Source organism: Simochromis diagramma, unplaced genomic scaffold (genome assembly GCF_900408965.1).
Source record: "Simochromis diagramma unplaced genomic scaffold, fSimDia1.1 OVJJ01000308.1, whole genome shotgun sequence".
In the NCBI taxonomy this organism is placed as follows: Eukaryota; Metazoa; Chordata; class Actinopteri; order Cichliformes; family Cichlidae; genus Simochromis; species Simochromis diagramma.
The window spans coordinates 2,527,682-2,541,479 of NW_024386785.1; the positions used below are offsets into that span (position 1 = coordinate 2,527,682).

Sequence of the window (13,798 nt, forward strand, 5' to 3'; positions counted from 1 at the left end):
TAAAAAATAGTTACTCAGGCTTAAAGCGATGGAAATGATCATTCAAAGGTTTACACAGACACTGATGTGGCCTTCTGGATCCTCCTTAATCAGTATCAGTCGATATAAACTTAAACTTGGTTCTAATATAACAAAGTTAAAAAAGTCATTTCTTTCTTTTTTTGTTGTTTATTTGATCGGCCTGTTAGGACGGCGGTTGCCTTTCAGCAGCTTCCTACCATCCAAACACATTCAGTTAGCGGGGCTGGGTTAACTGGTGACTCTAGCTCGCCCCACGACAGAATGACCACATGTCCGGGGTGTTCGGCCCACTCCACCCTCCGACACTGAATCAGATTAGCAGAAGCACTTGGATTGGACTGGTAATCACTGGATTGACATGCTGTCCCCTAACCTGAACCTTAGATGCTGTTTAGCGTAATAAGCATCGCTCGCTTCCGCCTCTATGATTACTTGCGTCCATACTTACAGTCCATACAGAAAAAGTGAGCCGTAACTCTAATAAGAACTACGTTGGGCTTGCATTGCTGTGCAGCGACAGAGTTGTGTTGTGTGTCCTCACCTGTGGATACTGCGCTCCGTGCTTCTCTCGCACGCCGTTGCGACACAGCGTGTAGTTGTAGAAGCGGCTGTTCTTCACCAAACCGAGCCATTCCCTCCACCCGGCGGGAACGTACGAACCGTTGTACTCGTTCAGGTACTTTCCAAAGAAGGCTGGAGAAAAAGCACAGATGTATTAACAGAAGCCTCACAAAGCCCGAGTGCGTGTTTGTGCATTTGCCTACCTGTCCTGTATCCAGTGTCGTTGAGGTAAACGCCGAAGGTCCGTGGCTCGTGCTGCCGTTGCCAAGACGGCGAGGAACAGTTCTCGTTGTTGGTGTAGGTGTTGTGGTTGTGAACATACCTGAGGGAGACAGAACACGTGTTACTACAAGAGGCTCGGACTTTGTATCCCAAGTCTCATGTAAAGTTATTTTAATAGTTCTGCTAATAGCGCTTTGGTAATAAAACACATCCATTATAGGATTTTCACCCTTTCCTTTACACATGAAGACATTAAAATCACCTGTCTAATATTACTAACGTCTTCGTTGGGCCGCCAAACCAGCTTTGACCTGTTGGGGCACAGATTATCTCACACTGAGGCATGCAGCTTATTAATTTAACACCTGCATCAGGCTGGTTCTCTGCAGAAACCCACAGCCAAGACACGATAACTGGAAAAAGCTGTAAATGACTCATAAGCAGCTGGTTGCTTACAAAACATAAGAACAGAAGAATAGAATAACCCGTTATTGTCATTGTTCAAGGAACCTGTGATCTGTCAGACGCCACTGCTGCTCTTGGGTAGTTGTTGTTGCTTCAAAACCGCGGGCCTCCTTCTGACTCAGAGAGGAGCTACTACTTAAAGGTGGTGTAAGTGGGGAAAGTACACGTTAAAGCATATTGCCTTTAACGTGTAATAATTGGTGGAATAACTGGTTACAGCATTCGGCAAATCATCAAGCTCGGTATAGGTCGAACTTGATCGATCCTTAAGTGTAAATGTGCTTCATTATCCTCTTTGACTTGATTAATAAAATTAATATCCTTTGTATTTAATAAGATTTGAAACTAGCACCCAACCATGAACTCATCAGTGAAGTCTTTACTGAGGTCAGGAACGACCTTTTTCCTGTAGACAGTTTATACATCGGCTTTCTTTTTGCACTTAGACGAGTTGCCCCCTGCTGGCCAACGGAAAAAATGCGTCTCGGCTCTGGCTTCACTTTTCGGGTGTAGTAGGCACCTCCATCTTTGGAACTGTACTTACTTCCCAGTGAGCATGCTTGAGCGTGACGGACAGCACATGGGCGTGGTCACAAAGGCATTAGAGAAGGAAGTCCCGCCCTCCTCCATAATGCGGCGAGTCTTATTCATTGCCTGCATCGACCCTACATGGAGAAACCCACGGTTAGCACATTGTAAAGCTTGTCCACCTGCTTTGGTGATAAGTTCCTTGGTTTCTGTTGAAAATTGTTCAAAATCATTTGCCTCATAAGCCTCAACATAAAATGGAGAGCGACACCTGAAACATGGTTCTTATTTAAAATGCTCCATGATTAAAGATCAACTCTTTCCTCATAAAGAGACGCCATTCGACCACCTCGCCTCTGCCCTTAATAACGAGTTCTGACACCTCGCTTTATATCAGTAAAGTCGTGGTTTGGCGACCATTAGAACAGTTTACAGGTTCTTCTGAGGGCAGCTGCATTGGCGGAGACCACGCTCACCAACTTCTGAGGCAAACCCAGCAGCTTTGTTCTACGAGCTAGCCTGAAATATGACAGAAACTGCTCGGCTCAGAAAGGCGTTACTCTTAGTAAGCTTTAAATGTTTAAAGAGTTTACCACACCTGTTCTGGTCAGAGCAATGAGCTACTAAGCCAGTACAAGACCCAATGAGTCTAACAAGCAGCGAAGAGGTTACAGAGTAACAAAAGTTCTCTCTTCCTGCAACACGCCTGCACAATCTACGATACAGTTAAAAATGGGATCATAATCTCAGACAGCAGCAGACAACAGCCATTTCCAGCTGTATGTCGTTAATAATAGAAGATTAATTTTTGGATCGCAGAGAGGAAGTTAGCCCTAAAAAGGCTCCCAGACAGTGATCATTGCACTCCGACCTGTTAAAGAACAAGATAAAGGAGTTACTTAATGATTCAAACACTTTGACTTGGAAGTAAAGCTCAGTTGCTCAAGCTGCTCAAACGAGATCTGTCCGATGTATTAATATGACGTAATATTATGTTAACTGTGTATTACTGTTAAACTGAGACTTTTTTATGTCCACACCAGCGTGTTACCAACAATTACATTAACAGTACAGACAGTCAGACTAATGCTTATAATAAGGCTTGTAGTGGAGTTTCAGTCACCCAGCTCCATGTCCTGGTCATCAGTCAGGATGAGGATGATGTTTGGTCGGATGTTGCGTCTGTCTCTCTGGAGGCGGGGCTTCAGGCGTTGCGTAGAAGAAAAATGAGCGTGACAGAGCGCCACGGAGACAAACAGGAAGAGGAGAAGTCGACCTGCCATGGCCTTTGACCCCCGGGCCTCCCCACAAAGGTCAACCAATCAGCTGCTTCCCACAAGTTGTCTCAGCTTCTGGAAAACACACAAAGAGACCGCCTCGAGTTCAGAACCGAGGTTCAAACAAATCTGCGTGAGACTGAGCCACCGGTTTACAACGTTCGCCATTTCCAGCTCCATATTTTTATTCCTCGACTCCACTTAGAGAATCTTGGCATGATCCAGGACTCAGGATAATCCATATTTATCTTGGTGCCCCCTCAGTTTATGCTGTCTCTCAAACAAGCCGAGCTCCTATCCTATCAAGGCCACCCTGCCTGCAAGACAGCTTTCCTCTGACTTACCGTTCACAAACAGAAGATTTGAACAGTCGATGGTGGAGTTCCTGTGCTACCAGTCTAAGATGACCACAGTTTAGTTACCATAGAAGAAGAAATATGTATGAAACAGAGTGTTTATGACAGGCTGACGCCTGCGTTTTAGGCTCTGATATACTGATATAAAACCTTCAACTGGCCACTGAAAGAGAAGACCTTACAAAAGGATTCAAAGTGGCGTCTACGCCGTACCAGAACCACATAATGTTGCTTTAGTTATAGATATTTTAGGAAACTGTTTTCCTTCTGATATTGCAAACACTTCCTCAATCTGTTGCTAACATTCGCTTCCTAGATGCATGTTTGTTGTAGTTGATTGGAATCCTGCAGGTGGTCATCAGCGTCATCGGGATTGATCCTCTTGGAGGCGAAAAGTACCTGCAGCAAATGTCACAGTAATCTGGCCAGCAGCGGGTCAGATATTTGAAAAGGCCAAACGAATGCCCCGCTGCTCGCGCAGCTGTCGGACGTGTTATGACTGTTGCAGCAGCGTTGAGCTGAAATGTGGCTGCGGTACGTGACGCGCTGCGTTTATTTACTGCGCGAGGGCGGGAATGTTGATGATCCATCCAAGAGAGCGCTGCTTTCACACAGCAAAAATAATAATAATAAAAAAGTCAAAGATTTCTGGTCCCAGTAGTTACAGGACACACACACACACACAAACACACACACACACACAAACACACACACAGTTGTCATTAGCTGCAGTCTATTGTTTCTCTGATAATAAAACGCTGAAATCTTATCAGTCACACTGACGTAAAGCACAGTAGAAGTGTGTGTGTGCAAGTGTGACTGTGTGAGTGTGTGACTGTGTGAGTGTGTGTGTGTGTGTGTGTGTGAGAGAGAAAGAGCTCACAGCAGGGTGTATCATGCAAATTAGCCAGTAATCAAAACAGAAGAGGCTCAGTGCTCATTCTGAACACACCCACGGTGATGTGTGTGTGTGTGTGTGTGTGTGTGTGTGTGTGCAGCTGCTGATGGAGCTCTCATGTTAAAGTGGTCTGGTGGCTCCAGCTGTGAACAGACTGGAGATTACACACGACCTGCTGAGATAGAGAGATTGGCAGAGAGACCTCCACGCTCCATTCAGGCCACAGCCACAATCACGTATTTCATTTTAAAACAATCTTCACCAAAAAAACATATCTTGAGCTCATCTGTTTGTGTAAAAATGCTCAAAGAATCCAGAATGAAGCCACCCGGATACTCCACAGCAGTATAAAGAGGTCACAGAGGAAGGGAACTCTGGGAGTTGGGAGGTTTTGCAATGCAAATCCATCAACATATTCACGTGATAACAAGATTATTATCCACAGACAGAGAAAGGAGGACCCACACAGTAACGATGAAATCAGAAAGGGTGAGCCGGGCTGGAATATTCTGGGTCCTGTGACAGAGTAAGAATCTGCTTGAAGAATAAAGTGTCTCCGCTGTTTTCTTGTATTTGTGAGGCTGTTTGTGGTACCACGAGTCTCAGTCAGGAGGTGAATGTGGTCGTCTACGTCATTGTTTCCCAAAGTTCAAAGACACTAACTACAACTAAACTAAACTCAACTGTCCTTACATTTCAGAGTAGATCAGCTCAAACCCTTAAATGCGTCACAGCCTTAAAACTGTCAGCTGCAGCTTCTCATGTGCACAATTTTTCATCTTTAATGTTTTGTTCCCATATTTTTCTCTCTTTGGAGATGAACTCCAATTTCACATTCTTACCTGTTCAAACCAACTTTTGAACCAATCAGCATTCAGCCTGGACATACAGAGGTCACATTTTATTGCTTCTGCTGCATCTCTGCAGTCTGTGCTTTGGTTCCCATGATCCCTCTGTCTGCAGAGGCAACAGGTTGCACAAACAGACGTCAGAACTGGACCATAAATCCCAGATTTATTTGATTTATTTGTGCTCAGGGCATGCTCGTGTGGTGAGGACCCTAAACATGGACTGATGTCACACACTGATCTTGTTTCTGTTGCTGCTATGTTGGAATTTTGAAACTGGATGTTGAAAAGTGAGGCGCTGACCAAAAAACCCTGAAAATGTAGCACCGGAGCAGTTACGCAGGAGGCCTACCTTAAAGGTTACGGTACTTTATCACTAATGGGGATCATAACATTAAAAATAAACATCATGTTGTCATCAGTAACACTTGAAAATAGGGATTGAGACCACATAAGTCGCCCTCTGCTGGCCAAAGGAAATAATGCTGACACTTCTGCATTTGCTTCATATTTCAGTCCTGGAAGCTACTTCCACTCTGACATTCTTTTAAAATATAATTCTTCATAAAGCACCAACATAAATGACTGACAGCTAAAACTGATTACATTAAACTTAAGATGAACAACTGTGCAGATTTATAATGGAGTGTTCAGTGACATTAAATCTGCATTTGTAATCTGATTTAACAGAAACTGTTCTAACAAACTTTCTGACATTTGATACTTAAGCTGCTCTCACACAGACTCCCACTTCATATATTTGCATTATGATTTATATGGCACTGATGTTATTGCAGCTTTAGCACAAGCATCTCTTCCTTTGGTTATTACGGCTGAATTTCATTCATTTGTTTTTATTTCTACGTATCTATCTTTTCATACCAAAACCATCAAACAAATATGATACAAATGTGTTTCACTCTGGTAGATACACACATTTATCGCTGTCCTTTTAGGGATGTTGGCTCTAAATGAATACGACTGCAGGTAATGATGCTGACTTTGAACAGGAACCAAGTGAAACTGAGAATAAACACATGCGAGACTCTGCATTGTTTAACCTGGTTTATGGATCCAACCCAACATCTGGACTGAAGTGGAGCGGTCCAGCTGTTGGCCATGTTCAGCCCACCACTGTTGGTAATCTACTGCAATATATTCATGTTATGTCATTGAGCGTCATTATGAAACTGACCTACAAACTGACCTGAGACCAGACTAACCCCCGACTCAACCTGCAGGATTATTTTTCGGTCTCAGTCTGGGTCACAGTCAGCTTTGAACGCAGCACGGTTAAAGTGCAAATGATCTGCAGCACTAACGGATCATAAAGGTTTCAACACGCTGACTTCTTGATTTATTCGTGCAGTTCATGCTATTGAGTTATTTATCCCCACGGTCACACAGGAAAAAAGACAATTCTGATAATTAATCGGGACCCAAAGCGAAAAAATCCAAAGGTAATATCAGCTTGAAGGAAAAAAAGTTTCCATCTAGTACTGCTATAGAAAAACGAGCCGATTCATAGTTGTGGAGCCCATTCCCCCGATCGAATCTCAAACACTCAGAGTAGAAATCGTGATGGGAATCTGTCATTTTTGTTCTCGCAGGCCTGCAACAGATTGGTGACCTGTCTGGGGCGTACCCCGGCTCCAGGAAAGGCTCTGCAGCCCTGGATTAGATAAGCTGAAGAATATGGATGGAATTAATGCATCACTGAATGGAAACTTCTTGAAAATACCCAGCAGAGGTGCCTGTGATATTGACACAGTCGGATCAGACATATTTAAACTGTAAGCTCTCTGGTGTGAAGTCCATGTGCTGCTCACCTGCACCTGTTAGTACCATCTGATTAATTTACAATGAATGAACTGGCATCCTGTGTACTGCCACCTGCATGCTCTCACCTAATCCAAACCATATTTCCAGCAGGGATGTGGACAACTAATCAACAAGATGTTTAAATATTGCAGCAGAAATACCAGCTGATTAAACATAGATTTTATTAATGTACATAAAATGTTAAAAGTTGGTTCAATGATGTTAAGCTTTAAGAAGCACTTGGACGTTCTAAACAAACCCAGCTGGTCTGGGATGAGTTTGTGCAGAGCGAAGGAAAATAAGTGGGAATTCCTTCAAAATAAAAGCATCAAAGGTGACCAAAACCTAAACTGTGTGTAGAGTAAAAGAGTGCAACACTATTACCAAAGCAAACTGAGGATAATGTGAAGGATGTGGAATTCTGTTTACTTCACAGCTCCAAAGGTGTTGCAGTTTTGCTCTACCTTGTAGAACATTCAAGTCCTTTGAATAAGAAGCTGCGCTCAAACATTTGGTAGTCAAGATAAAAAGAAAGTTTTAGTGCCGAGCTTCTGTTTGTCTCCGTGGGTAATTAATTCTGCTTCTCCTGCTGCTCCTCCAGCCCTCCTGCTCATCAATCATTTCTACTGTAGCTTCTAAAATTATCTACCTGAAACAGTCAAGAAACAGCTAATTAAAAAGAAAACTCATTTGGCAAGCCACCAAGGACTAATATCATGAAATACCCTCCGTGTTTGGTGAAATATAATAGGTAATTTGAGCAGGAATATTTAATTTTCTAGTTACAGCCGGTTGTTTCTCCCATCAGACCAGACAATTACACCCTAATAGGCTCATCTTAGCTGCCAGCATATCATGTGAACAAGTTAAAAGCCCCATAACTTTGATTAACGACACAAATTAGCATAACTCGTCTTTGTAAATAAAGCTTTAGTCGAGCCAGTGTTGTTAAAACGAGGGTTTTAAGGCCATCGCAGAGTTAATAGTCTGTTTCTGATGTTGATTGCAGGACTACACATGTCCTGATCATGTACATGCACTCGCCGCTCTGAAGATTCAGTTTTGCATTGAAGATGCTTTGGTTCACTGCTCGGGAGCGAAAGCCTTTATAGTGCTGTAATTTCAAACTGCTGAAAATACAGCAGCTGTTTTGAATCCCAATACTTTCTTTTCATTTGATATTCATGGAGTCGAGCCTGAAAATAAAGCTGCTGCTCTTGATTCCAGATAGTTTGTTTTATTTGATATTCAGAGCCTTCTCGTGAAGCCGCTGAAATATTATATCCTCACCTCGGAGTCTGAGGAACATCAGTAAACACACAGGCGGAAGCAGCAGAGAGCAGAGTCACTGCATTATTTAAAACAGACGGTGAAGTTTTTAGACTTTACAGAGAAATTTTCATTTCCTGAGTAATTAACAAGAGAGGAACCACGTTTTATCCTCAGAAGACACAATAGAGCCGTACTGTGGCTTTTTCTTTTTGGTTTATTCCAGATGTAAATAATCTTTATTTACACGCAGCAAAAGATAAGCCAGCTTTCTTCTGATTGGCTGCCCCTCACAAACACGGCATTTGAACTGCAGGTGGGAGGGGCTTCAGTGAGCTGCTAACTGTCTGCTTGGCCACACATATGCTCGCTGTACAGGACAAATCTGCTGCGTTTGTGGCTTTTGGTGGTAGAGATCACCCAAGACGTCTGTCCTTTTGTAGGTGAGTGAAACCCAGTATTTATTCATCTGGACACTAAAGAGCAGGTATTGGTCTGTGCACTGCACCTGTGCAATTTATAAATGGAGCTAGCATTAGCTGATAACTTAGCATTTTAAGCTCTTGTCCAAATTTTCCCACTTCTGCCTCCAAAACCAGTCTGGACTGTTGCCAAAATGCTAACTTCATTAACTGAGGCTTCAAAATGCAGATCTGAGCACCAGTGACTGAAGCCGTGGTGTCTATACACAGCCTATATGTGTGCCTAAAATAACCATATATCAGGGCAGTATCTGGTCCCCACCTGATCCTGGATCTGCCGGAGGTTTCTTTCTGGGTGCTATATAAATAAAATCAAACTGAATATGGCATCATAAAGCCAAGAGTAGCGTTTAAAGTGTTGGGAGCTGTTGGCTCACAGGAATAACTTGTAGAGATGCTGCCTAGCCAAAGCCAACATGACAGCTTTGCATGGGAGACATCTTTAGACATCCAGACATCTGAAGACCGAAGACGCCCGAGGGTTAAAAGTGTGTATGAATGACTGGTTGAGAAGCTTTCTCTCAGACCTCTGAGGCAGACTTTATCTTTCTATATAAAGATGCTTCCATGCACAAAGCCCGCACCATACAGAGATGCTTTTCCAAGTGCTGTGAGGATGAACTTGACTGGTCCGCATGGAGCCCTAAATCCCCCCATCCAACCCTTTTGGGAAGAACCCAAGCACCGGCTGTGAGCCAGATCTTATCACCCAACATCAGTGCTGGACCTCAATAACGCTCTAGTGTCTGAATGGGAGCTAATCCCTGCAGCAGGTTCAACATCTGCTGGAGAGACTGAATCCAGACAAGGAAGGCTGTTAGAGCTGCATAATAATGAACGTGGAGTCACAGTCACACTCCGCTCTCAGACGGCGCCGAAATACCGGAGCGACTGCACGCTTTCGGCAGAGCAATGAATGAAACTATATTATCAGGCTATAATATGCGCTACACGTGCAGTCACGCTCTCCTGAACTGTGAACAAGCGCTCCAAAGCCCCACGGATCATAAATTCTCTCGTCTGTCATCCCGATGTGCCCTCTCTGGCTGTGGCTTCTCGATCACATCTATCTGCTCATTAATATTCATGCGCCGTGGGCGGGCCTCGCAGCCGAAGCAGCTGGCCACCAAGTGACTCAATATGAAATGTGGTGAATGTCAATAAAGAGATACTGCAGCCATAATATGGCTCCAACTGCTCATTCATATTCATTAGCATCTCTACATGCAGAGAGACCAGCAGGGGAGACTTAATATCTCCCTGCGCGGAGGTGAAAGGTCACATTTTCCAGGTGAAAGGTCAGCTCAATGCTTCTCGACAAAACTCTAAAAAGTATCAGACGAGAAAATGAAAAGTGCTGCGGTTGCTGTGGTGACACGTTAGCCTCTTAGCCTTTATTACAGAGCCGGCTGCGGTTATTGACATACACTATATGACGTATAGCTGATCGCAGACAGAAATATCAATGCATTTGCCATTTTCATTTGGCTGTAATTGATGCATCGGCTAATATTTCTCGACTTTTACTAATAAACATGTCAGGAGGCATTTAGCGTGAGGGATTTATTTCTGGACACAACCTTAAATTCTCTCCGGCAGCATCGCCACTGAGGTTCTCAGACCACGTTTAACCTTCTGCTTCATTTAAAGTCCATCCAACACCACCTCTCTGTATCGCACTGCACCACTGAAACAGTTCTTGTCAAATAGCGGTAGGAATTTTTATTAAGGGCCGGTAACAAATCAGCACAGGTTCCACGTTTATTTTAACACAGGTTCCAGTTATGTTTGATGCTGCTGTGTGGCCACTTTCTCCGTTCTCTGATAACAGCTGACAAACCTGAACTTTCAAGAGTTCAGGTGCTCCAAACACCAACAACCTGAGAACATACTTAAAAATACACCATTCTTTCAATTTCACTATTTCACTCAGTGCAACAAGCTTGGATGCTTGAGCAAAGCTGGTCCTAGCCACAGTGATGCCACCCGTTTGTCATTAAAGTCCCACTGTGAAGCTAATGGCGAGCATTTCCAGCGTCATCTTGGCATCATCATCAAGCACGATGAACGAGGGATGGATCTGACTGAGAAAAGGAAGGACTCTGCACACACGGGGATCACATGTCCTCTTTTTCCAGCCCTTTTCACTAGGGATGCACCGATACTCTAAAATGTGTGTGTACTCATACTCGTAAAAGTTAACTGATACTAACTTATTTCATTAACCAGAGGGTGGCTTGTCATTTCTGTTGTAGTTTTTTTAAATTGGCCACTAGGGGGACGCTAAACAGGCACAGGGTTAGGCGAGTGAGACTGGCGGCTTTTGTTTGCTTGTTTACAATATGGACACTCTGCAATAATTTAAAAGTTTATTTTATTCTCAAACCTAATTTGTATTTATTTGATTCCAAACAGAAGTGTTTATTATTCTGAAAGCTCGAGACAGTGCCAACAGTTCAGTGATATTTTGTTAAATTACAATGTGGAGACTCTGCAATAATTTAACAGAAGTGCTTATTTTTCACTTGAAATTATTTTGTGGTCATTTTTATTAAGATTTTATTTTTTATTGGCAGATAATAAAATAAAACATATCTTCCAATTCATTGCGTGTGTGTGTGTGTGTGTGGTAGAAGTATCGGTTTTTGTACTCTGTATCGGCAAGTACTCAGATCCAAGTATCGGTATCGTATCGGTTTGAAAAAATTGGTATCGTTGCATCCCTACTTTTCACTATATTGGGGATAGCCACAGGCTCAGTATTAAAGTGTTCACAGGCTCACAGATAAAGGAGCAGGGATGTGACCCCTTTCTGGCCACTGCAGGTTTAATTCACTTACAGTGTTACATTTTTGGACAACAGCACATTTTATTTTATTTTGTGTAGTATTGCCTCCGTGCAGCACTTCAGTGGACTTTAAATCAAACAATCTACAGCTTTAATTCATGGGTTTGTAACAAAAGTACTGCACGCAATGAAAGGTGTAAAACCTGTGCCAAATCAAACACTGTGGCTTCCCCTCGGGAAGTAAGAGAGCCGCCAAAAGTTCTTTTAAAAGTAATTAGACAACTGACAGGCAGCAGGTGAGGCCTGTTCCCTCATTACTTTGTGGGAAATTAAGCAGATAAAAGGTGATTCTAAGTGCTGAACTTGTATTTCCCAGCTTTTCACTGAATATATGAGGAACAAGCAGAAGTATAAAAGGAAATAAACCGGTCAGAGTTACAGAAACATTCAGGAGACGCTTTTTATAGGCAAAAAAGAAATAACAGTCAGTTTTTGCTTCATTGTGGGTCCTAGCATAGAACGGAGCAAGTCAACGACACGCTGAAGATTTAGACTAAAAACCATCATTTCTGTCTTTTACCTGAGAGCTACATCAGAAGTAAACCTTCATGTATAGCTTTTTTAATTTTGTTGGTTTTACGTCTCCTTTTACCTGCAAAGCACATCATGTTTCCATGGAATAACTGTGCACTATAAATAAAGCCGCCCTTTCTTTCCTTCCACAACCTAATGAGCTTGTTCTAACAAGCAGCAGCAGATTAGACAAACACAGCATATTGAACTAAACAGTGGACAATTAGGTGAAACCTTCATTCAGGGTGTCAGCTAGAGGGGAAGGCTGACGTCAATGGATTCCTCCTACAAGAGACAGAAATCTTTAAAAGCACACACTTCCTCTTTTCAGAGGATGAACCAACAAGTTCTGCATTCATTTCTGCAAACAGATTTATAACTAGAGAAGCTGTCTGTTTACAATCCACCAGGTACAGTTAGAGAGGAGAAATATAACAAGATATAACAAAAGCCTACAAAAGTTTAATTTCACACAAATCTGTAGACGTCATGAAATTCCTGAACTTATTTCTGCCCCCCTGAGGATGAACCCGGACTCCGTGGCCTTTTCATCTCCTGGACAAGGTACCGTGCGGTAAATTTCTCTGCTTAAAGTTTTGCCTTGAAGCTGTGTAAATAAACGGAAAGCATTTTCTGTTAATAAAGTAAAATCTCACCACTTTTCTTGACTGAAAAATGTTCTGCTTAGGCGAATCAAACATGCTGCCCTGAATGGAGGCGCGTGACAAAAACATTTAGACGTCCTTTCTTGGCTTTTAAAAACATGACTTTTCACCACCACCTCCGATTGTGTCATCAGCTAGGGCCACTTGAACCCTCACTTGAGGTGAACAAGGTAAAGTTGAGGGCTATTTTAATGTACAGCGCCCTCTGTTGGCATTAAGGTAAATAGCAGGAAAACGTGCCCAAGCCGTTCCTGTGACTGACCCCGTTAAAAACACCACCCTTACATTTTTGGATGCTGCAGGCTGGACTGAGACGGTGCAGGTGTGTCTTTTAGTTGGACTTCAGAGTTAAATGGTGGTAAATGTGAATTGGCCACACTCAGCTTTGAAGCGAAATACAGAAGCCAACTAATGGAAATTCAGTGTGACTGCTATAATAAGTAACAGCTACGGTTACAATAAGCAGCAACTATGGAAAAGTCCAGCTCTGTTTGCACTGGATTCTTTTCCTTCTTCTCTGTTGATAAAATGAGACGACAGTTTTGGCTGCTTCCAGTCTCTGCACTGGACGCACACGGATGAAACTAATACGCATCAGATGGCCGAGGACACCCAAAAAAATGCGGCTCTGTTCTGTTTTCCTTACAATAAACCTCGAGTGCAGGGTTCACAGCGATATCATATTACCAAATGTTTTGGAGAAGTAGAAATAGGAAACTGTACACCATCTTCTGTTTGTTCTCTCTGTCCAGCACTGAAGCCAAACTTTGATTGGGGACAAACAGGATGTTCAGTCCTCTGGAGTTTAACTGTATATTTTTCTTACTGTCAACAAATCCTATGAACACACCAAAGTTTGTGTGTCCCCCAAACCTTCTGACCTCGTATTGATGGCCCTCAACTCCAAATCCACTGGTTCCTGCCAAAAAGGCAACTCTTTAGAGCAACAAACATAATGTTTCATTTATATCACTGACCGGCGACGTGTTACTAAACATGGAAATCATTTATCGAACTGACAGAT

The 13,798-nt window shown here is 42.8% G+C and overlaps 1 protein-coding gene across 7 annotated transcripts in view; it reads right to left on the reverse strand.

The window, feature by feature from the left end:
* LOC120728069 (extracellular sulfatase Sulf-2-like) overlaps positions 1-13,798 on the reverse strand; it is a 104,919-nt gene that overhangs the window by 35,205 nt on the left and 55,916 nt on the right. For all 7 annotated transcript variants that reach the window (XM_040022757.1, XM_040022760.1, XM_040022753.1 and 4 more), the window contains 4 exons: positions 2,921-3,149; positions 1,814-1,934; positions 786-904; positions 563-714 (listed from right to left, as the gene is read on the reverse strand). In XM_040022757.1, the coding sequence (XP_039878691.1) occupies positions 563-714; positions 786-904; positions 1,814-1,934; positions 2,921-3,080 (552 nt within the window). In that variant the 5' untranslated portion in view covers positions 3,081-3,149. The remainder of the gene's footprint in view (positions 1-562; positions 715-785; positions 905-1,813; positions 1,935-2,920; positions 3,150-13,798) is intronic.